General features: G+C 36.1%; 1 protein-coding gene across 1 annotated transcript in view; it reads right to left on the bottom strand.

The window, feature by feature from the left end:
• The window catches only part of LOC136029162 (caskin-2-like), a 131,239-nt gene extending 115,866 nt beyond the window's left edge, over positions 1-15,373 (bottom strand). The window contains exon 1 of the mRNA XM_065707307.1: positions 12,782-15,373. Within this exon, the coding sequence (XP_065563379.1) occupies positions 12,782-13,565 (784 nt within the window). The 5' untranslated portion in view covers positions 13,566-15,373. The remainder of the gene's footprint in view (positions 1-12,781) is intronic.
• Positions 15,374-24,569: the final 9,196 nt, after the last annotated feature.

The following is a 24,569-nucleotide window of genomic DNA, read 5'->3' as shown; positions in this document are numbered from 1 at the left end:
CCCCGGGTTCGCTACTGGTTAGTACTACCAAATGAACTGAATTATAATTAGTGAAAAAAACGATTTTCAATTCATCATTAAATTATGATATTACACCATTTGAGTAGATAGTAAATAGTCGAAAACTTGACAAGATAATTTCATTTAGCCTATCCTAAAAATTATAGGTAAATGTGTAGAGTACGGATTTTCCAGAAAGAGACATGCTGGGACAAAAAGAGAGAAGTTTTATCACCGCTTATTTTATGTTCTTTTTTTGTGGTTAAAGTTGCGTTTGTTACAATTCATCCCAATCCCTTCGCCCTTGATCCTCCCATACAGAGCCTTAGGATATATAGGCTATCAAACTAAAAGAAAATATTAAAACAATGAAATTCCTACTTTATAAAATAATATTAATCAGATAGTCATGTTTTCTTCAAGTATAATTCACATTTTTAATTCGTATAGGACACTGTATTTTTTTTTTTTTTTTTTTTTTTTTTTTTTTTTTTGCAAAATTCAATATCAATTACTTAGGCTAAATTGGATATCTAGTTTATTTGGATATCTTGGATATCGAATAATGGAAACCACAAAAACAAATAATGGAAGCCTAAGGTTATATTTAAGATCATTAGAGGGAGGATATTGTCACAAAATTAACTTCAATCATTAAAAAAACATAAAATTAGCAATCAAAATGCATTCTTATTGCTTTAATATGTCTCTTTCTACAGAGTCCCTGCTCTACACATTTACCAAATTATAAATTACAAATGCTTATAGTCTTTTGCACAGAGCAAAATCGACGAGTCAAAAGATATTGGAGCCCAAAAGTTAATTTTTGTAGAATCACGCAGAACCTAACACCATAAAAGGAGAGAGCAAACTTAACTTGAGCCCAGTTGTGCATCAGAGAGAAACATTGACGATGTGCTATGAATGCAAATTAGGAGTTCAACAAAATTTCTGCTACTTCACAACCTCCGAGCGAAAACAAGATTCGTGCATTGATAACTTTTACACCCTTTAAAAAATGCAAAACATGAGATTGAATGATAACTTCTTCTTTGCAATTTTAGTGTTAATTCGAGATGGCCCTTAAGGGTCAAAATTCTCACTTATGAGACTTAACATGTATTTACTGAATGCTTCAACGTAAAGAAAAAAAAAACCTAATGAGCACTTGGCAGGTTAAAGGAATTAATGATCACTCCTTAAAAGCTTTAAAAGGAATTATTGAAGCAATGTTTTTTTTTGTTTTGTTTTTTTAATTCAAGGGGTGTCTTAAGTAGTATTGGAACGAAACCAGAGGAGGGATAGGAGGGTTAGTCCAAATGACTATCCCCTCGTAAATGCTTGAGAAAAAAAAACGTTAAAAGACTGCTAACCCGTATTCGTTCCTTATGCACGTAGAGCTACAAATTCTGAGGAGGGGGCTCATCCAGAAAAATAAAAGAAATTATAGTAAATCAATGAGATCGATCCTGAAGGTTCCTTATATTTCCGTGTAGTTCACTTATTGCAACAAAGTGTCAGCTGCCAAACAATACCCTACATACGAGCCAGATCAAAATGTAGGCCCAAGCCCGATTCCAAAAAAATAGCCCGAAAAGCATGTGGCCATTAAGTAAGAATGCTTAGGTGATTCATAAAACGGGTGTAACAATAAGGCCATGAAGAGATGAACTATTCCAGAGCAAAGTTAATAGTTACACCATAGTCCTTACTAAAACTCTTTTTATAGCAGGGATTGAAGTAGCGGGAAATTTGGAACTAAATCTCCTTTATAAGTAAAACTTCCTTATACCTACTACTCCAAATAGTGAAGCTTTTCAGTCACCACTCACCAGACTATTCGGGGACTACCTAGATTAAAAACATATGTTTGTTTCTAAACATAGCTACATGCTTAATACATGTTCGTCACATTCGAAACTTGGCACTAGAATCAAATTTCCGTTTAGAATTATACCAGCTGACGTTTATACGAGATAAAAAAAAAGACTCAAAAGATAAAGAGGTGATACGGTCTGGAGAGGCATACCGTTTCAGCTGCATTATCACCAAAATGAGAAACATAAATTTTACGTGAGCTAAATAAAAAATTAAGTTATATTTGAAGACCGACAAAACTGGGGAAGCCAGATAGTAAAAATCAAAAGTTCACAATGCAAAATTAAACAAGGCCGAGTTGAATAGAATGAAAACCAGAGAAACGCTTAAAAAGTGCCATAATATCTAAGTTTTATTATACTGCTCTAGTTTATGGGAACGCTAAATTTTTAATGATACCTAGTCCACCGCTCAAGGGTTAGCGACTTTCAAAGGATAGATACTGTCCTTGGATAGGAATTTTGTACGTTTTTTGTATGACTTATTGGTAAGTAGGCATAAAAGTTAGTCACTTTTTACTTTTTAAATTAAGATTTTTTCCAACAGCAAGGAATCTAGTGTTTATTCATTAATTATTCAAAACATATGAAAAATAGCAACGTAAGTCGAGAAATTAAATAAAAAGAAAACAGAAATAAGCCTTGAGATATTATCGCATATTCATTCATACCCACGCAATGAGGGAATAGGGCGGACTAAACCCTACTGAGCCATTGTCAGGGCATCCCGTAGGACATTTCTGGCGAAAAGCAAAAATATGGACACGATGCTTTTCCGAAGCACTGGACATCTAACAGAAAAAATCGGACCCTTATCCGACCCTTCTCAAAGTTAGAACCACTATGCCCGTAGGCATAGTCTACTTTAATACTGTCAGTAAAACATTTTAGGAAATCAGTGTAAAAATTATCCAGATTTCAACTTCACAAAGATGGGAGGGCGGTGGACTAAAAAGATTTATCTCCTCCAAGATTAGTCCTAGGTATTCGAAGATATTTTTAACAGGTGTCCAAACGCGTCACAACCTGGATATTTTGGTATAGAACCACACTATCGAATTTTTCGAGGTTTATTTTACTGTTCGGCTTATGTTACCCATAAAAAGCTGTGAGCAGGAGAAAATGTGCCCGAGTTTTGAGAAAGGGGTGGAACACCCCCCAAAGTCAGCGATCTTAATGAAAACCAAATCATAAGATTCAGTATATCAGAGAACCCTACTGTAGAGGTTTCAAACTCCTTTCTACAAGAAAGTGGAACTTCGCATTTTTTGCCAGAACGATTATGAATGCGCATTTATTACTTCTTTTTTCATGGATGATCATATCGAACCAATTGTCCTAGAAGATCTAAAATGGGCTCATTTGAACAAAAATAAAAGTTCTAGTGCCCTTTTCAGGAAACCAAAGATATTGGATGGCAGCTAATCCCCTCCCTTCCATTTTCCCCAAAGACATCGAATCAAATTTTTGAGACAGCCATTTGATTTACCACAGTTGAAAAGTCCAATAATTACGTAATAGGGGATGACATGACCCCGCAGAATCCCTGGGGAAATGGCTATAAGTTACGCAATTCACCCATTGACATATAGTATAGCATTTCTTACTGGGGAATATACAGAATTTCTTAGGGATAACTTTTTGCGGCGGAAGCGGTAGATTTTACCCGGAAAGGATTTTATGTGGGAGGAAAGTTACCAGGGGAAATTTTATATGGGGGAAAGGAAATTTCCTGGCATGACCTAAAAAAAAACGGTAAGACATTAAATAAAAAAAGAAGTTTCCTTTCCCCTGAAACTAAAGAGCAACGTTAAAACTTAAAAGAACAGAAACTTTCCTGTATATGAGGGTGGGGGAGCTGCCCGCTCCTTAATTCCTCACTCTTTACGCTAAAGTTGGAATTGTTGTCAAAATTCTTTAAGAAAGACTACTCAAACACTAGAACCATTGAATTTGAATGAAAAGCACTTTGGCATAGAGAGCGAGTGTTGAGGGAAGGGGATCCCCCCTCATATACGGAACAATTTCAATTCGGTTTAAGTTGTAATTTTGCTCCTTACTTCTAGTTGAGAAAACCTGTTTCTTTTATTTAATTTGATCCATGGACCATATGTTACGCTGCTTAAGAACCTGCTCGCTTCTAGAGCCCCTCTAAAGTCTAGACTGCGGAAACTTATGATCTAGAGCAGTGGTCTCAAACTGTGGTACGCGTGTGGTAAACAATTTTTAGAGGGTACGCTGCCGGCCAACAAAAAAAATAAATAAAACAACCCTTTAACTCTAGGACTGGCAATTTTATTTATATTTTAGCTATAGTTTACTTAGTAGCGGTAACTGAGAAGGGTACCTAAAATATTTTGTGGGTAAAGAGGGGTACAGTGACCAAATAAGTTTGAGAATCACTGATCTAGAGAAATACATTCAAGGAGAAAAGCAATCTAAATAATGAAACGGCTATATGGAAACTCTTTTATAATGAGATGATGAAAACTTAGAGCCAAAAAGAAAAGATTTGACAGTTCTATCATAAATAACCCGTCGGCGTTATGAAATAGATACAAGATTTAATAGCTTAAGCATTCCAACGCCCTGACACCCATGTCCGACCAGCTAGAATGCTTTAATGCAAGGAAAAAATATTGCATGTAGTTAATATATGTATGGTAAGGGAACAAATCACTCTGGGCACCTGACAATTTATTAGTCTTATACTGTTTTGTCAGATAAGATTATATAGATAGGAATATGGCCAGACTATGCAATTGAGCTTGCTAGTATTGTTGGGGCCTATCTTTCTTTAGCCTTTTCTTTCCTTATGTACGTCTTCCTTTTGAGTTATAATTTCACGTTATTGAAGTTAATAAGACACGAGCAAAATAAACATAAGCAATAAAATTGATTTGCGTTGTTTTTTGTTAGAAATCTGAAAAGGAGATTTCTGGGGGATGCGCAATAGACGAATTCGCGTAGATGCAGGATTACATACTTTATTTTTCTTTTCTTTTTAAATTATGGGTTACGGGGCTCATCAGGGAACCAGGGATAAGACTGTGCAGAAACAGACGTAAACCCCACGTTCACTACAGACCCCCGGTGTTGGTTTTCTTCAAAAGCATATGCTGTGCCCTTTTTCTGAAGAAATGTCCAATAGGATTCGTGCGAGAGTTAAGGCAAGGAGAGTAATTCATTTCCCACTCGCACTCATTACTTTTCCCACGAAATTTCGAATCAAACCGTTTATGGCGATGAACAGAATCCAAAACACTAAAAACAGAAGTTTGGTAATGAAACATGAGTTTGTAAAAAAAAAAAAATCTTATACCAATCCTAAACTGATATTATCCATCAGAAGTTATTAAAATAAAAGGACTTGTATAATTTTAGAAGATAAGAAAACGTTGCTAAAACGGAAGAGCATCTTCATGAAAACTGTACCCTAACAATTGAACATGGTTCACTCTTGAATCTAAGAATAAGATTTTTTTTTCTTATCTTTTAAAAAAGGAGAGGAGTTGGCAGGAGAGTAGACTCTGCTCAGTTGTTCTCCCTCTGAAAGTGATTATAATTCATCCATGGATACTAGTAAAGGAACGTAATTGATTTTTCTTCGGTCTTCCAAAACCCATCAGTGATTACGTTTAAGGATTTTGAACTAATCGATAGTTCTTTTTTTCAATTAAATAAAAAAAACAAGTTTTTTAAATGAAAGTAAGGAGCGACATTAAAACTTAAAACGAACAGAAATTACTCCGTATATGAAAGGGGCTCCTTCTCAACGCCCCGCTCTTTACGCTAAAGTTTGACTCTTTCTCTTAACTCTACATTTTAAAACAGTAAAAAAACTTCAGCGTAAAGAGCGGGGCGCTGAGAAGGAAAAGCCCCTTTCATATACGGAGTAATTTCTGTTCGTTTTAAGTTTTAATGTCGCTCCTTGCTTTCATTTAAAAAACTTGTTTTTTTTTATTTAATTTCTGAACGTTTTTGAATCGATGCATGTTTTGATTTTGGCTCTCCGCAGAGGAATAATTAAAACGAAATTTGTATATTTTTTTTTTTGGCTAAATGGCTTTCCCATAATTTTGATCGAATAAATTTGAGAAAAAAAGAGCGGGGGGAAGCCTAGTTGCCCTCCGATTTTCGGTTAATTAAAAAGGCAACTAGAACTTTTAATTTTTTACGAATCTTTTTATAAGTAAAAGATATACGTAACTTGTAGATTAGCTTACGTAAAGAATTTTTGTATTCTTATGTTTTTATTACATATATGAGGGGGTTCGCCCCCTCGTCAGTACCTCACTCTTTACACTAAAGCTTAAATTTTGTCCCAATTCATTAAGAATGACCCCTGAATCACAAAAGCCGCAGAATAAATAGTTGACATTACTAAAATATTTTAGCGTAAAGAGCAAGGTATTAGGAGAAGGTGAACCCCTCATATGGGTAATAATTTCTGTTCGTTTTAAGTTTTAATGCTGCTGCTTACTTCCAGATGAAAAAAAAAACTTTTTCATTGTTTTTTTTAAGTAATGCTAGTAAATCCTGCGCTCTCTTCATGGAAAATTTCTTCCCCCATGACAAATTCCTCGATGTAAAGTTCCCCCAGCACATCCCCCTCTTCTCAACCCCTGCCTCCAACCAAAAAATCCTCCTGAAAACGCCTGTACACTTCCCAATAACCATTACTATATGTAAGCACTGGTCAAAGTTTTGAACTTGTAACCCCTCTCACGGGGACTGTGGGGGAGTAAGTCGTCCCCAAAGACATAGTTATAAGGTTTTTCGACTACGCTGAATAAAATGGCTCAGAATTTTGATCCGTTGACTTTGGGAAAATAATTAGCGTGGGAGGGGGCCTAGGTGCCCTCCAATTTTTTTGGTCACTTAAAAAGGGCACTAGAACTTTTCATTTCCGTTAGAATGAGCCCTCTCGCAACATTCTAGGACAAATGGGTCGATACGATCACCCCTGGGAAAAAAAACAAAAAAACAAATAAACACACATCCGTGATCTGCCTTCTGGCAAAAAATATAAAATTCCACATTTTTGTAGATAGGAGCTTGAAACTTCTACAGTAGAGTTCTCTGATACGCTGAATCTGATGGTGTGATTTTCGTTAAGATTCCATGACTTTTAGGGGGCGTTTCCCCCTATTTTCTAAAATAACGCAAAATTTCTCCGGCTCGTAACTTTTGATGGGTAAGACTAAACTTGATGAAACTTACATATGTAAAATCAGCATTAAGATGCGATTCTTTTGATGTAGCTATTGGTACCAAAATTCCATTTTTTAGACTTTTGGTTACTATTGAGCCGGGTCGCTCCTTACTACAGTTCGTTACCACGAACTGTTTGATTGCTAATCAATTTAATTTTATAGTTTGAGTTCCCCAGAGAGTAATCAAAGATGTTAATATCCTTCTCCAGGATTTCCTTTTTTCTAACACTTTATATCGGAGGCAAAGTTTTATGGTGGTATGATTTTCTTCAGTTCGACTGAAATAAAAAAAAATAAAAATAAACTTTATTAATTTGATCAGAGCAAACGACCTTCTTTAAACACCTCCTTAAAGCTTTTTTTTAGATTGCATAAATTTCACTAAAAGGGTGCCGTACTTTAAGGCGAATATTTTAGTCTCGGTAAAATGTAAAATGTCTCAGTAAAGTCTCAAAAATGTACGCGATAGGGTGGGAGGGGGAGCGTACTGTCACAATCTACGATGAGAAACATCCCGTCGTAGAAGTTTATCAAGTCTGACCAAATAAGTCAAGCACCAGCAGTAAACCCTTGGTGACGAGCTTCTCCCTTTTCACTCACTTTTGCCAGTAGAATTCGTTTTAGTTTCCTTTTGTAATTTTAGCTAATATACTCCGTTGCAATTAAAACCCGAAAGGTACTGCAAAACGACCATTTTGAATGCAGATTAATTTGGTATTATTTGCTAGAGCTAAATTTTTATGCAGGGCCTAAGTAAATTTCAAGACAGGATAAATCAAGTTATTTATTGTTTCCTTAGAATCCATTAGCTAAAAATTGCCTTAACCTCAACTTGCAACATAATCTGAAACCCATAAAAAAAGGAAATATTTCCTAGCCTTATTAATTAAAAAAAAAAACATATTATTAATTTCGCAGACATACAAAAAGATAACTATTAAGAATTGTTCAGGTGCTGTGACCCAATCTTCGCCACCTGATGTGCATCTTCGAGCACCACTTGTCCCCTTCATGCCAGGCGCACTTCAGTCTTGGGTAGCAAACTTCAACCCCGCTTATCATTCAAAATGTACCTCAACCCCCTATTAACTCCACTATTACCCTTCTACCTTTGCTGAAGTTTGATTTATAAGGTATTAAAGGATTTGTAAAATAGGGTTTGAAGCCGAAAAAAAATCCAATATGGCTCAAAATTTTTGTTCAGATGACTGGAATAGTATTTTGAAAACCTCGAGTAGAACAAATGAGGTTCAATCCAAAATAAATAAATAAAAAATATTGGGTTACCAATCTTCTATATCTTACACATAGAAAGGCGGGGGAGATGGGGGCAACAGTGAGCAAAACATGGATGAAACAAGTTCGCCACGCGTGCCTCCTCGTGAAAACGGTTTTTGAAAACAATTTGCCCCTTATGAACTACTGTTTTCTTTCCTTTTTTTCCATCTGATGTATCCTTGAGAAACAAAGAATTACTCCTCTAACCATTCCCCTCCTGGTATAGCGAAGCACCCAGAGAAAATCTTGAACATACACTCTGTCTCTTCACCCAGAAAATTCTACATTTGAATTGCTTGTTGTGGATGTGACGTCAATGGTATATAAAATTAGCTATTAGAACCTCGCCATGCCCATAGGGATGGATTAGAATCAGACAAGAAAGGGAAAATGGTAACCAGAAAATGAACAAGTGCCCAAATAAACCAAGACAGATTAGATTCCAAAACACGTACATGGAGTACAGAGCATATCATTATGCAACGTTTTAGCGGCACAAATACACAAAAGAAAACATTTCAATTGCATCCTTGACTTTAGGAATATTCTACGGGTAAAGGATTGAAATATTACTTAGTATTAGCATAACAATTATTTTATAGGTTAATTGCACTTTCAAACGCCACTATGAACTAAGGGTACGGCAAACCAAAAGAGATGTGTACTTAGCTTCTCATGGAAGTTGCTACATATTTCAACTACACAAAATCACTGGCTGGAATACTGGCTAGAAATATCCTCGTTTTCTTCTTCTCGAGTCTTTTTTGATGTAGTTAGGCTTAGCCAGTGCGGTCTTAGAAATTATTCGTGACCTTAAAGATTTAATATTTCCGGAATTGTTTGTAGCTTTTTAGAAATAGTACCTCTTTAACTGAAGCTTCAAAAAACAGATCTTGGTGAAATATCCTACTAAATAATCATAGCTATTCAATATATTATCCGTATTTGCACACTTTTGGCCGTGCAAAATAAGCGAAAAAGAATATGTTAAAAAGTTAGGCAATTTTAATGAAAACCGCACCATCAGATTTATCCTTACGAATGAGTCTTCATTTGTTCGTTGTTGCTTTTTTTTTCATAGATGATCGTATCGAGCTGATGGTCCGAGAAAACCGAAAGAAGGCTCATTCGAGCGAAAATTAAAAGCTGTAGTGTCCTTTAGTAATCAAACAGTTCGTGGTAACGAACTGTAGTAAGGAGCGACCCGGCTCAATAGTAACCAAAACTCTAAAAAATTGAATTTTGATATCAATAGCTACATCAAAAGAATCGCATTTTAATGCTGATTTTAAATATATAAGTTTCATCAAGTTTAGTCTTACCCATCAAAAGTTACGAGTCTGAGAAAATTTGCCTTATTTAGGAAACTAGGGGGAAACACAGGATCTTAACGAAAATGACACCATCAGATTCAGCGTATCAGAGAACCCTACTGTAGAAGTTTCAAGCTCCTATCTACAAAAATGTGGAATTTCGTATTTTTTGCCAGAAGACAAATCACGGGTGCGTGTTTATTTGTTTTTTTTTTGTTTTTTTTTTTCCAGGGGTCATCGTATCGACCAAGTGGTCCTAGAATGTCGCAAGAGGGCTCATTCTAACGGAAATGAAAAGTTCTAGTGCCCTTTTTAAGTGACCAAAAAAATTGGAGGGCATCTAGGCCCCCTCCCACGCTCATTTTTTTCCCAAAGTCAACGGATCAAAATTTTGAGATAGCAATTTTGTTCAGCATAGTCGATAACCATAATAACTATGTCTTTGGGGATGACTTACTCCCCCAAAATCCCTGGGGGAGGGGCTGCAAGTCACAAACTTTGACCAGTGTTTACATATAGTAATGGTTATTGGGAAGTGTAGAGACGTTTTCAGGGGGATTTTATTTTGTTTGGGGGTGGGGCTGAGGAGAGGGGGCTATGTTGGAGGATCTTTCCTTGGAGGAATCTGTCATGGGGGAAGAAAAATTCAATGAAAAGGGCGCAGTATACTCTAGCATTACTATAATAAACAATGAAAAATAAACATGAAAACGTTTTTTCAAATGAAAGGAAGAAGTAGCATTGAAACTTAAACCGAACAGAGATTATTCCGCATATGAGGGGTTCTAAAAATACTTTAGCATAAAAAGCGAGGTATTTAGGAGGAGATAAATACCTTGCTCTTTATGCTAAAGTATTTTTAGTAATTTCAGCTATTTATTCTACGGCCTTTCTGATTCAGGGGTCATTCTTAAAGAATTGGGACAAAACTTACGATTTAGTGTAAAAAAGCGAGGTATTAACGAGGGTACAAACCCCCTCGTATACATAATAAAAATATAAGGTTAAGAAAGTTTGTTACGTAAGTTAATTCTTAAGTTACGTATATTTTTTACTAATAAAAACGTTCGTTAAAAATTAAAAGTTCTAGTTGTCTTTTTAAGTAACCAAAAAATTGGAGGGCAACTATGCCTCCTTCTCCACCCCTTATTTCTCAAAATCGTCTGATCAAAACTAAGAGAAAGCCATTTAGCCAAAAAAAGAATTAATATACAAATTTCATTTTAATAATTTATGTGCGGAGAGCCAAATCCAAACATGCATTGATTCAAAAACGTTCAGAAATTAAATATAAAAAAAACTAATTTTTTTTAGCTGAAAGTAAGGAGCGACATTAAAACTTAAAACGAACAGAAATTACTTCGTATATGAAAGAGGCTGCTTCCTCATCAACGCCCCGCTCTTTACGCTAAAGTTTGACTCTTTCTCTCAACTCTTCTTTTTAAAACAGTAAAAAACTTTAGCGTAAAGAGCGGGGCGTTTATGAGGTAGCAGCCTCTTTCATATACGAAGTAATTTCTGTTCGTTTTAAGTTTTGATGTCGCTCCTTACTTTCAGCTAAAAAAAATTAGTTTTTTTTTATTTAATCACCAAAAAGACTGAAAGGCAACTAGTGCCCCTCGCACGCCCATTTTAGGTAGCCATTTGGTTCAGTATAGTTGAAAGATCCAGTAACAATGCCTCTTGGAAAGCCACCAGGGGAAAGGGCTGTAAGTTATGCAATCTGCCCATTGTTCATAGATAGTATTTGTTATTGGGAAATATAGGCAAATTTTTCCAGGGGAATTTTCTGCTGGGGGAGCGGGATTTTGCACAGAAACAATTTTCCAAGAGGAGGGAAGTTTCGAGAAGGGGAATTGTCCAGGGAGGGGGGGGGTTATTTTAAGCGGAAGTTATTTTTGTGGGGAGAGGGATTTCTGGAAAAAAACTTTTTCGTGGAGGGGGGACGGACTTTCCGATATGACTTGTAGAACGATCAGAAACTAAATAATAAAAAAACACATTTTTTGCAACTGAAAATAAGAGGCAACATTAAAACTTAAAACGACCAGAAATTGTTCCGTACATGAGGAGGGCTACCCTTTTTTCGACCTTCACTCATTAAGCTAAGTATTTTAGTGATTTAAAAAGCTTCTTATTCTAACAAGACGGCCCTTGTTTTTCAGTAATTGTTCTTAGGCAATTGGGAAAAAGTCAAGCTTTAGCGTGAATGGCAATGATTGAGGAAGGGACAGTCCTACTCATATTCAGACTGATTTCTGTTTGTTAAAAAATTTTATGTTGCTCCTTACTTTTAGTTGGAAAAATTAATTTGTTTCTTATTTAATGACACTAAGAAACAATATGTAAAGACGTTCAAAGAGTAAAGCTGCATATCAATTATTTCCATCCAAATCTTTTTCTAAAGTAGTGTCTTTCGAGAATAGAAAGTCCAAAAGACTAGTCAAAAATATATCTAAAGCCAGGCACGTACGACCAAAAATTCAACGAAAATTTGAGATTTTGGGTGATCACGAGCTCAAGAATCCTCCCTATATTCATTTGTGTCTGAAGCCATTATTAAATCGTGGATAATATAGGTTAATGGCTTATAAAGGAAGTGAAAAGCCTAAGATATAATGAAGAAGACAAGGATGACAGAAGTGGTTGGGACTGAACAGGACTAACTGTTGCTTTTGTTTCTTATCAACAGTCTTACGGTCCCTCTTCTTCTGATTTTTTTACTGTTAATAGTTACATATTTCAACAAGAAATAAGCATATCGCTAAATTAAATACGTACAAAAGAATCAATTTCATCACCTTCTCAGCAATTTGGTTGTCCCGCAATAGAAGATATCAGCACAACAGCCGCATTTTCTTTGGTACACTCAAACAGATATTTCATTAAGCAAGAAACTAAATTAAGTAAACGAAGAATTGGAAGGAGCTCACATCATAACAGTACGCCACGAAAGCTAGAAATCCTCCCTCCCCCCCCCCCAAAAAAAAAACAACATTCGAATAACATTTCTTTCAAACAGAAGATTTGAAACAAGATTTTTATACAGCTCCAGGATAGGAAAAATAACATAAATAAATAACTTGAAATCACTTACAAATTTTGTTTTTGATATTCATTTGCCTGAACAACTTGAGTTTTTCCGCAAAGTTAACACCTATTGGTTTACCACTATCTGAATTAGTACCATCAAAGCCGCATCCGTTGTTTTCAGGAATATCTATTAACGACTTCACTTTATCCCTTCTCTTGTTCCCATTTTCAGGTATTATTTCACTCCAATCACTTAAATCTACAGACCGAGTTACATTTCTTCGTTTGAGAGTCGACCAAAATCCACTATTACGGTTCGAAATATCCTCAGTTTCTTTAACTGTCTCCAATGCGGCTGAATGAGAGACTGCCACACTTATTGGAAATGAATGCGTTGGAGAAGGTATTTCTTTCACTTCCAATTGAACTCCTTCGCCACCTTCGAACAAAACAGGTCGAGAACATTGAATTGTCAAACTGAGATCACTATCACGGAAACTTTGATAGGTGGATGATAAAGCGCGATAATCTCTAATTGCTTTCTTCCTGCTAAGAGGACTGGCGCGGACAGATTTAATTTTGAAACTAAGATTTCTTTGTATTGGATGAGACTTGCTTGAATTTCTTAGTATAGGTGTTCCAGCGGGAGAGGGGTCAGAGTTCAAACATAAAATTTTGTTCCGCCGCTCGCTAGGAGATTTAGACAGATTAGACGTTGCACCCGCTGCGTTCTGATCAGAAGGATTTGTGCGCTTTCTTTTTTTGGACCGAGTACGCATTAAGGTGCAGACACTTTGAACCCATGGAAGGGGTAAATTCCTTTCGGCCGTTTTTGAAGTTTCTGTCATTATATTGGATTTCAGAATTACCAAAAGCGTCTTCAGGATAGGTTTATGTGATGCATAATGGAAGTATATAATAATCCAAAAATTATGCGATAAGTTTAAAACAAGTTGATAATTCTTATTCAATAATTGAGAAAGGAATTAGCGTAGAATCCAAAATCGCTAAATTCTTTCGACTGGTTGGATAATAAATGTCTAACCTTTAAAAATCACTGTTCTAAACATTATCAGTTTTCCTTGCTCCCTACTGATAAAAGGAGTACATGTGACTGGTCAGCTCTTACTTTGTCCTATTTCGGCATGACAAACAAACAATAAAATTAACTGAGTCTGATAAGACTATATCTACTTCATTCTAATTTGACAAGGGAACATAAATTTCCATTAATTTTTCTTATATCAATTAAAAAAAAAAAAATCACTTTACTCAAACTTTTTTATCCGAGATTCCTCAATTTTATGTCCACTTTCATATTCACTTTAACTCAACATTATCTTTAAAGGCTAAAATGTACTACAAGAGTTCAAACATGACAGTTTCAACATCCTTGGATAATTCTTGAATGCTTAATACACACACGCAACAACAGACGTACTCTCACGAAATTGACCAAAGCGCTTGGAGCCTTGCTACTGAAGAGGCAGACTTTTACGTCGTCACCTTATGCATCTGCTTGTTGTTTCTCGTCAGTTTTTCGAGCCTGGATTTAATGAAAATGCATGCCCTATGCCTGGTTTTGGAAAAAGATTTTATTGACGTTCACAGCTGGATTTTGATGGAAAACATTCAACAGAGCCTTTTTCTTAAAATGACCCGTTATCTATAATTTGTGCTCTTGAAAAGATATATGAGGATGAGCAGTCAAACATAATTGGATTAGATTTAGAGGTATAAAACGAAAAACATTTTGTTATCCAATACTTCAGCTTGCTCGCCAGGAAAATATGCAGGATTTTTATTTTTTGGAAGGGGTGGTGGTCACCAAGATTTTTTTTTTTTCAATTTGACTAAGAAAATGCTTGGAAACCTAAAAAATAGTATTGAGAGGGGACAGACCCCCCCCCCTATGTAAGTATACTCCTAATAGTCCACAGCCATTTCAAGGAGGCAAAGATAGTGTCCTCATTAGTATGAAGAACTTATTATTCAAAGTGCCCCTACATTAGCCATTTAAGTGGCAGCAATTCTCCAAGTCTCACCCACGTAACTTAAATATAGATACAGGACCCCGGTCGCTTTTCTTTATTCTATTCGGTTGTGGATATTCTGATCTGTCAAAAAAAGTACCTTTGTTGGCTAAGGTTTTTCAATTTTTCCAAGACAGGGATCCTTCAAACTGATCTTGTGGGAGGGAAAAGTCGATTGGAACATGCCTCTCAATAGTATATACTTTAGGATTTGTTCTAGGTCTTCCTACCATTCTTTTATTCTTCCTACTCCATCCTATATTGTTTGGCGTTTGAACCTTTTCTGTTTCTTTTTTTTTAATATACAAGACAGTAATACACATTTAGTTTTAAAGACAATACCAGCAACTGAAACGTCGACTCGACGCCCTATGCGCCAGAAATGGCTCAGTAGAATCTTTATCCTATTTTTTTTTTTTTTTTTTTTTTTTTTTTAAGACAACTAGCTTTGATTTAATTTTCCAGCGTATAAGCTGAATAAAAAAGAAGAAAGATATTTTCTAGCATACAACCGGGGTCTTTACGCAGGTTTTTTTATGGCACTTGGTATTAACCAAGTGACATATAGCAGTCGCCAATTCTGTCGGTCTGTCGGTCTGTCGGTCCCGGTTTTGCTACTTTAGGCACTTCCAGGTAAGCTAGGATGATGAAATTTGGCAAGCGTATCAGGGACCGGACCAGATTAAATTAGAAATAGTCGTTTTCCCGATTTGACCATCTGGGGGGGGGGGAGTGGGGCCCGGTTAATTCGCAATAAATAGAAAAAATGAAGTATTTTTAACTTATCAGCGGGTGATTGGATCTTAATGGAATTTGATGTTTGGAATGATATTGTGTCTCAGAGCTCTTATTTTAAATCCCGACCGGATCTGATGACATTGGGGGGAGTTGGAGGGGGAAAACCTAAAGTCCCGGTTTTGCTACTTTAGGCACTTCCAGGTAAGCTAGGACGATGAAATTTGGCAAGCGTATCAGGGACCGGACCAGATTAAATTAGAAATAGTCGTTTTCCCGATTTGACCATCTGGGGGGGGGGGGAGTAGGGGCCGGTTAATTCGGAAAAAATAGAAAAAATGAAGTATTTTTAACTTATGAGCGGGTGATTGGATCTTAATGAAATTTGATGTTTGGAATGATATTGTGTCTCAGAGCTCTTATTTTAAATCCCGACTGGGTCTGATGACATTGGGGGGAGTTGGAGGGGGGAAACCTAAAATCTTGGAAAACACTTAGAGTAGAGGGATCGGGATGAAACTTGATGGGAAAAATAAGCGCAAGTCCCAGATACATGATTGACATAATCGGAACTGATTTGCTCTCTTTGGGGTAGTTGGGGGGGGATTAATTCTTAAAAATTAGAAAAATGAGGTATTTTCAACTTACGAACGGGTGATCGGATCTCAATGAAATTTGATGTTTAGAAGGATATCGTGCCTTAGAGCTCTTATTTTAAATCCCGACCGGATCTGGTGATGGGGGCGGGGAGTTGGGAGGGGGAAACCTAAAACTTGGAAAACACTTAAGAGTGGAGGGATCGGGATGAAACATGGTGGGAAAAATAAACACAAGTCCTAGATAGATGATTGACATAAACGGAACGGATCCGCTCTCTTTTGGGTAGTTGGGGGGGGGGGTATTTCTGAAAAAAAATGAGGTATTTTTAACTTACGAACGGGTGATCGGATCTCAATGAAATTTGATATTTAGAAGGATATCGTGGCTCAGAGCTCTTATTTTAAACCCGACCGGATCTGGTGACATTGGGGGGGGAGTTGGGAGGGAGAAACCTAAAAATTGGAAAACACCTCCAACGAGTGGAGGGATCGGGATGAAACTTGGTGGAAAAAAAACACGAGTCCTAGATACATGATTGACATAACCAGAACGGATCCGCTCTCTTCGGGGTAGTTGGGGGGGGGGGGGGTTAATTGTGAAAAATTAGAAAAAATGAGGTATTTTTAACTTACGAACGGGTGATTGGATCTCCATGAAATTTGATTTTTAGAAGGATATCGTGTCTCAAAGCTCTTATTTTAAATCCTGACCGGATCTGGTGACATTGGGGGAAATTTGGGGTGGGGAGACCTAAAATGATGGGAAACGCTTAGATTGGAGGGATTGGGATGAAACTTGGTTGAAAAAATAAGCAGAAGTCTTGCATACGTGATTTACATAATTGAAACGGATCTGCTCAATTGCGGGGGGGGGTAATTCTGAAAAATAAGAAAAATGACGTATTTTTAACTTACGAAGGAGTGATCGGATCTTCATGAAACTTCATATTTACAAGGACCTCGTAACTCCGATATCTTATTTTAAATCTCAACCGGATCAAACGTAATTGGGGGGGGGGGGCAGTTGGGGGGACCGGAAATCTTAGAAAATACTTAAAGCGGTAAGATCAGGATGAAACTGGATGGGAAGAATAGAAACCTGTCTAAGATACGTGACTGACATAAATGGACCGGATCTGCTCTCTTTGGTGGAATTGGGGGGGGGGGGTAATTTTGAAAATTGAGGTATTTGTAACTTACGAAAGGGTGACCAGATCTTAATGAAATTTGATATTTAGAAGGATCTTGTGCTTTTAAGTTCTAATTTCAAATTCCGACCAGATCCTGTGACATTCGGGGGAGTTGGAGGGGAACCGGAATTCTTGGAAAACATGAAAATTGGAGTATTTATATCTTACGAATAGATGTTCGGATCGTAATGAAATTTGATTTTTAAAAGGAATTCATGTCTCAGAGCTCTTATTTCAAATCCCGACCAGATCTTTTGACATTGTGGGGATTTGGAGGGGGAAATCTTGGAAAAACACTTGGAGTGTAGGAATCGGGATGAAGCTTGGTGGATAGAATAAACAAATGTCCTTGATACGTGATTGACAGAATCGTACTGGATTCGCTCTCTTTGGGGGAGTTGGGGGGAGGGGTTCAGTGATTTGGCGAGTTCGGTGCTTCTGGACGTGCTAGGGCGATGAAAATTGGTAGGCGTGTCAGGGAGCTGCACAATTTGACTTGATAAAGTCGTTTTCCCAGATTCGACCATCTGGGGGGCAAAAGGGAGAGGAAAAATTAGAAAAAATTAGGTATTTATAACTTACGAGTGGGTGATCTGATCGGATCTTAATGAATTTTGATATTTAGAAGGACTTTGTGACTCAGAGCTCTTATTTTAAATCTTGACCGGCATTAAGCCTCTTATTTTCCGTTTTAAATCAATCTATTGATTCATAGAATTTTGTTAGAGCTCATACCATATGATCTCTTGGCTCTTAGCTCTTCTCGCCTCGTCACAAGTGCCATATGAGCTCTTAGCTCTTGTTTTTCAACTTGGATATCACAAAAAAAAAAAAAAATATGGATAGCTGATAAATATCTGATTAAACTTCCAACCAACATAGCATTTCTGTTTGAACCATATATTTTATCTCTTGAAACTACAAAGACTTCCATTTTCGTCAAACGATTAGCGATTCATGTGTCATGCATATTATTCATGGGGGATAGAGAAGGGTGTTTTCCCTTTCGTATTTAGGTCTTAGAGAATAAGATTTATAACTTGCTATTTCTTTGTATATGTCAGCCGAGCAGAGATCTATTTATTCATTGCAAAAAGTTGACGTGTTAATCTCTTTACATAACGGTAAGTTATATGGGAACTTTTTGCTGTATTTTCTTCTCTTCTGCTTCGCACAGTACTTAAATGATCCCATATTCTCAACAAAAGCAGTATAATGTTTTAGACCACACTGATTTTCTATTTAAAAACAAATGAAAAGAGGTATAAAACGGCAAAGTAACTTTAAAGAAAAACGGTGAAAAATAAGATACAAATAGAAACCAAACCTATTTCTATTATTTGAATTTTTTGCTTTATTTTCCTTTTTATTAGTTGAAAAAATGACGGATGTGACTTCGAAATATTTTATATCTTTTTGTTTCTTTACTAAGTTATTTTAAAGTTTATTCCTCTTTTAATTTGTTTTCTAACAAAAGGAATGCAGACTATTCTTGAAATGCAAAATAATTTAGTGGATTGTTTTACAAAAAAAATTGAAAATTTATATTGGGAAGGAAAAATTTGACTAAAAACAGTAATATGCCAACTATTCGGAAATTATATAAAAATATGTAGAACACTATGAGATTTGGAGGCATGGGCTCCTATCCCCTCGATGAGTATTACCTGAGCACAATATACTTTGACCCGTTTAAGCACATACCATTCAACCCAAAAATATTGAATATCCATAATTATCATTAATTGTTGAACCGTAGTTGTTTTAGTTATTTGCGACTTGACAAGGCAATGCAGAAATTCAATTAATGTGTTTTAGTTTGATTGTCAAGTTTGGTTCATCTTAGTGCAACTACTCACATTCATGCCGAGTAACTTAAAAGTTTTAATTTGTATTTATGGAGTTTTAATTTCGTGTCAGTATAAGACTCCGTACTTGTTAAATATCCCGAAAACACACAAGAAGTGAAGTTAGGCTAACTATAATGAAATATACCCAATATGATGAAAATATAATACTTTATGAACAGAATTATGGAAACTACACAAGAAAATTACGGAAAGAAGAACGTATAATATTAAATACCAAATCTAACAAACTCTCGATATTCGAGATCTAATTAAAATACACCGGTATAGTAGTTTATTCTCACTGAGACTAAGCTAATTATATCCAAATGCGAAAGACAAACTGGTTTTTCTCAGATCACTCAAATCATACTTCTTGAGTTTTTTCCGCATATTTAACAAGTACCTCAGATTCATTTACCTACAATATTATAGGAAATAAAAGAAAATTGAATTGTTAGCAATATATTTTCAATTTAAATTCATTTGTAAAACCAAAAGGGTGCCCCACTTTCAAAAATGATACATTTATATATTTATATATATATATATATATATATATATATATATATATATATATATATATATATATATATATATATATATGTGTGTGTGTGTGTGTGTGTGTGTGTGTGTGTGTGTGTGTGTGTGTGTGTGTGTGTGTGTGTGTGTGTGTGTGTGTGTGTGTGTGTGTGTGTGTGTGTGTGTGTGTGTGTGTGTGTGTGTGTGTGTGTGTGTGTGTGTGTGTGTGTGTGTGTGTGTGTGTGTGTGTGTGTGTGTGTGTGTGTGTTTCAATTGCATGGTTTTCAATCGCAAAAATAAATCATACACTTCCACATAAAACATAGTATTCGAAACGTCATGCCCCTTAGCAAAACCTTCGAAACTTCAAGTTTTGAACTGTGATAGCAATTAATTTGACCTCAAAGATTTGGATATTAGTTATGTAGAACACTAGTTATAGGCCCCTAAAATAATTGAGATACGTCCTTCTAAAAAGCCTTGACAACTAGTCAATCTACAATTATGTTGAGCAGGTGCAGGTGCGAGTAATCAACAATCCAAGCACACACATACGCAAGGGGCAGCAGCCATTCCTTTCAGATACAACAAATGGTTTACAATACCAAGTAAGGAAGCGCGAGATCGTGAAGGAACGCAACAAACAGAAAATTGCACTTCTAGATGTGTAGCTAATTTATGTGAGACAGGATCACGTGATCTCTTCAGTATTATTAAACAGTATCTTAATTTATTACTAAGAGGGAATTGTTGAAAACTGTAGACAAATTTAAGGTCATTGCACTAGAAGGTACAATGCTTTTTTTTTACGGTTATTGTCAACAATACTAAATTTTTTCATATTAGTGATAAGATCCAAATTTCAGATATTCATAGGCAGCAATTGTTATAACAGCCAGAGTGAAACAATTATACGTTATGAAGAACATTTTTAAAAATAAATGGAAGATAAGGGCTAACCTCATTTTTTTCATGACGATTTCAATTATGGTTATTGTTATTTCAAAGTGGAAGTTATTCTCCGTCACCCAACATAGGATGGAATATATCACCCAACCTTGGCCATAGTCCCGCCCCTCTGAGCGACCCTGTGCTTGAAAGGAGCAATTTACTCATAAATAACAAAACTAAAGCCAAAACTGAATTTATTTTACTTGCGGATTTCCATTCAATAACATTAGATAGAGAATACTTATAAAAAAAAACCTGTACTTTATTTCCAGTGAATTCTTACTGATATTATCAACAACTCACTGCAGCACCAAGCCAGCTAAGGCCAACACATCTACTCACGCTCCTCCTCTAGCCCAATATATTCAAAGCCTTTCGCTTTACACTTCCCCAAGGAATCTTTTAAATACTTCCTTACGAACCCTTCCCACCGCATTCGGGGACGACCTGCTTTTCGTTTTATCCTAGATGGTTGGCTGAAAAGGATGATCTATGGCAATCTGTCATCCTTCACCAGCAGAAAGTTTTCTAGCCATCTAAACCTTTCTTTCATTACAGTCCTCGGAAGTGAGATAGAATCAAATTTTTCGTACAGCTTACCGTTTCAAAAAGGGTCAGTCCGACGTTATATCTTCTCGTTACCCAACAACACCTCTTAACCTTCACTTATTCACAGTCTTAGCGACTTAATTTTCTTAACGTTAATTTTTAAACCTATTCTTGCACCATGAACTCCACAGTCTCCGAAAAAATCATTCTAATTTTTCGTCTATGACACACAAGTCATTAATATAATCTAAGGTTAGGAGAGGTTTACTTTCCAATCTGATTTCCATACTCTCCCATAGCCTTTGCCGTGATTCTTAGGACAAAGTCCATCAAAATGATCCATATAAATGGGGATCAAATTCAACCCTGGTTAACTCCCAACCCAATACGAAACTAGTTACTAATCTAATTTCCAACCTTAATTGCATCAATGTCCTTCTCGTACATAACACTACCGCTTTAACATGCTTATCTAGTATCATACATGGATTTTTTTTTCTTTCTTTTCTTTTTTGCGGATATTTTTTGCGTTTGATTTTTATTTTTCGATAGTTACGCCGATATTTACTATTTTTCGTTTTAATGGATACTGATCTACTAAGTTCGCGGCTTAAACGATATGAACAAGACCCATTTAGATATTGACAAATGTTTATTTATGTAAGCTTGTGGCAGAGTAGTCTACTTTAAGTTTTCGGCCGGGTCGTTTTAGCACGTACATTAATAAAAGAATAAATGAGTGCCTTGCGTGCGCGTGGAATTGTCACTTTACGTCTTCTTATCATGATATAGTTCAGTTTATATATGAAAATGATTCTATTCAGTTGCTTGCTTTATGTGAAACGTTTTTAGGTGAGGATAGTCTTCTCTCATTCTATAGTTTTCCACGGTATTATTTGGAATCAAAAAACCGTTCACGAATGGGCAGAGGCGGCCTGGCGTTTATAATAAGGGACTCTACAGTACAAATTGCGTGATGATCTTGAGGTTCGGCTAGAGGGCGAGTTTGAAAGTTTTTCTGTTGAAGTTAGATTTGAAGAAAAGAAAATTATATTATTTATAGACCACCGAGTGCTATGTTTGATCGTTTTAGAGCCAGTTTCATGATTTAACGCTGAAAGTAAGAAATTCATGTATGGAATTTATGATAATGGGTGATTTTAATTATGATTTGAAAATACTAGCTGCTTTGAATCTTAATTTTTTTAATTTCTAGCTAAATTAGAACTTAGCAAAAAAAAACAAGTGCTGAAGCGTAATATACAGATGAGTGCTGGGACCGATGGCCTTAACCTACGAACTCTAAGTCATCCCGCTTCCAAAGTCTGGGACTCTAAGTGACCTTTCAAATTGGAGACCTATATCAATACAACCCCTCATTTCAAAGATATACGGAAAAATAGTGCCCAAAAGACTATATGAGCACCTAACGAATTGCGGATTTCTGTCTGAAACTCTATTTAGTTTAAGAAAAAGACATTCAACTGTGCATGCCGCTTTAAATCTAATTGATAAAGTAAACAGTGATCTGCAAAATAATTATTTTTCCATGACAATTTTTATAGATTTTAAGAATCTTTTCGAAACTATTGATTTTGGAATTTTGTTAATAGATTGTCGAAGCTAGGTATTACAAATAAGTGTTTGAGTTGGTTTTAGTCTACGTATTTTTGTAGAAGTGTAAAAGTTGCAATAAATAATAAAGTTTCCCAGATTTACCCACTAGATTGCGGAGCGCCACAAGGTTATGTCCTAGGTCCTCTTTTATTTTCAGTTTATTTAGATAGTATGAGATTTTTTATCCCTGGTTATTTAGAGTCTTTTGCCGACGACACAGCTATAACTGTTATTGCCAAATCGTTTCTGGGCTTGATAGATAAAAAAAAACTGTGCTTTAAAGGGACTTCACAGATTTGTTACACTCAGTAAACTTGCTGTGAATGCTTCAAAAACAAATTACATGGTTTTTAGGAGGACTAGTGAGACCCCAGAATTACCTTCAGAAATTAAGTACAATGGACTTTTTTTTTTTTTTAATAAGTCCGAAATACGCGCAACCTCACGTTTCTTCTTGACTTCAAACCGAGTTGGAAGGCGCAAAGTGACCTAGTTTCCTGCAAAGTGTCAAGAGGAGTTGGAATACTGTGGTGTTTAAAAAATATGCTTCCTTTGAAAGCTTTAATGTCAGTGTACCATACTTTAATAGCGTCGTATATAAACTATGGTTGTTTAATCTGGGCTAGTAACTTTCAGTATAATTATAGCAGAGCTCAAGTTCAACAGAAAAATTGGAGACATGCAAATTGGGAAAATTGGAGAGATGCAGATTGGTATTTGAGTATATCAGTGTCTACATAATTTAGGGCCTGGTATTTTCAATGAATTTTTTAACTTAGGTTCTTCTTATCATGATTATGACACGCGAAATTCAAATAAACTTGTTCATGAGTTTCTGAATACTTCCCGGTCGGCTCATGTCCTCAGATACATGGAACTGACTGTCTGGAATCCATTTCCAAGGCAAGTTAAGAAATCAGAAGGTCTGCCTCAGCTGAAACGTAGCCTCAAGGCCCATCTTCTCAAAAATTAATAATGTTGAGTATTTTAGACCGAGAGAAGGGTATCTCCCCCCCCCCCAATTTTTTAGTGATCATCAGTTTTTTTTTTTTCTTTTTCTGTAGTTTATTTATCCTATGTATTTATTTTTTGATGATAAGTGAAATATTTAAAGAAATGGATCGTATTAAATGTCAGCAATGCTGCCTACAGGCCATTGTGGCCTTTTTTTTTAGCTGATGAATGTAAGTTCGTAGTATTGTTTTTTTAATAAGTTATCTACCTACCTCCCTACCTAGATAGGACCTTCGCCAAAGATCTCCTATCGTCTGAATTAAACGATTGCCCAAAATCTATAAAATTGAGGTCAAAAGACTGTTATATTTTATATGGATTATTACTAGTACTACTGACAAGTAACTGCACGGAACAAGCCGTCTCAGGCCAGGGTTAGGCCACTTAAAACCATGAAAAATAGACATAGTGTGTTTGTGTTCTACACAGTCCGTGTTTCTTAAACCAAACTATTGCAAAATAATTGTTCGTGGCCCATTTGGCTCTATTTTTACGATAAAATATTATTAGGAGCAGATACTTTTAACGCACAGACTCAAAATAAAGGCCTCACGAGCGCAGAGGCCCAAGCCATTTGGTGTGGTAGCGAGCTTATAATATCAGCCTTGCCCCGAGGTGAGGGAAGTAAATACAACTCTTGCTCAACAATGATTCAACTCACATCCAGGGTATAGGACTGCAGGTCCGGGTTTCCGTTCCTGGTTACGAATAAACAAAGTCGCTAAGAAATAAGTAAAATAGTATGCGGAATTTGATACGACTTTTATTTTCATGCGGAAAAATGTACGAGAATAA

Source organism: Artemia franciscana, chromosome 1, assembly GCF_032884065.1.
Source record: "Artemia franciscana chromosome 1, ASM3288406v1, whole genome shotgun sequence".
In the NCBI taxonomy this organism is placed as follows: Eukaryota; Metazoa; Arthropoda; class Branchiopoda; order Anostraca; family Artemiidae; genus Artemia; species Artemia franciscana.
Note: the sequence above shows the minus strand (reverse complement) of the source record. Positions and strands in the feature narration are given on the sequence as shown.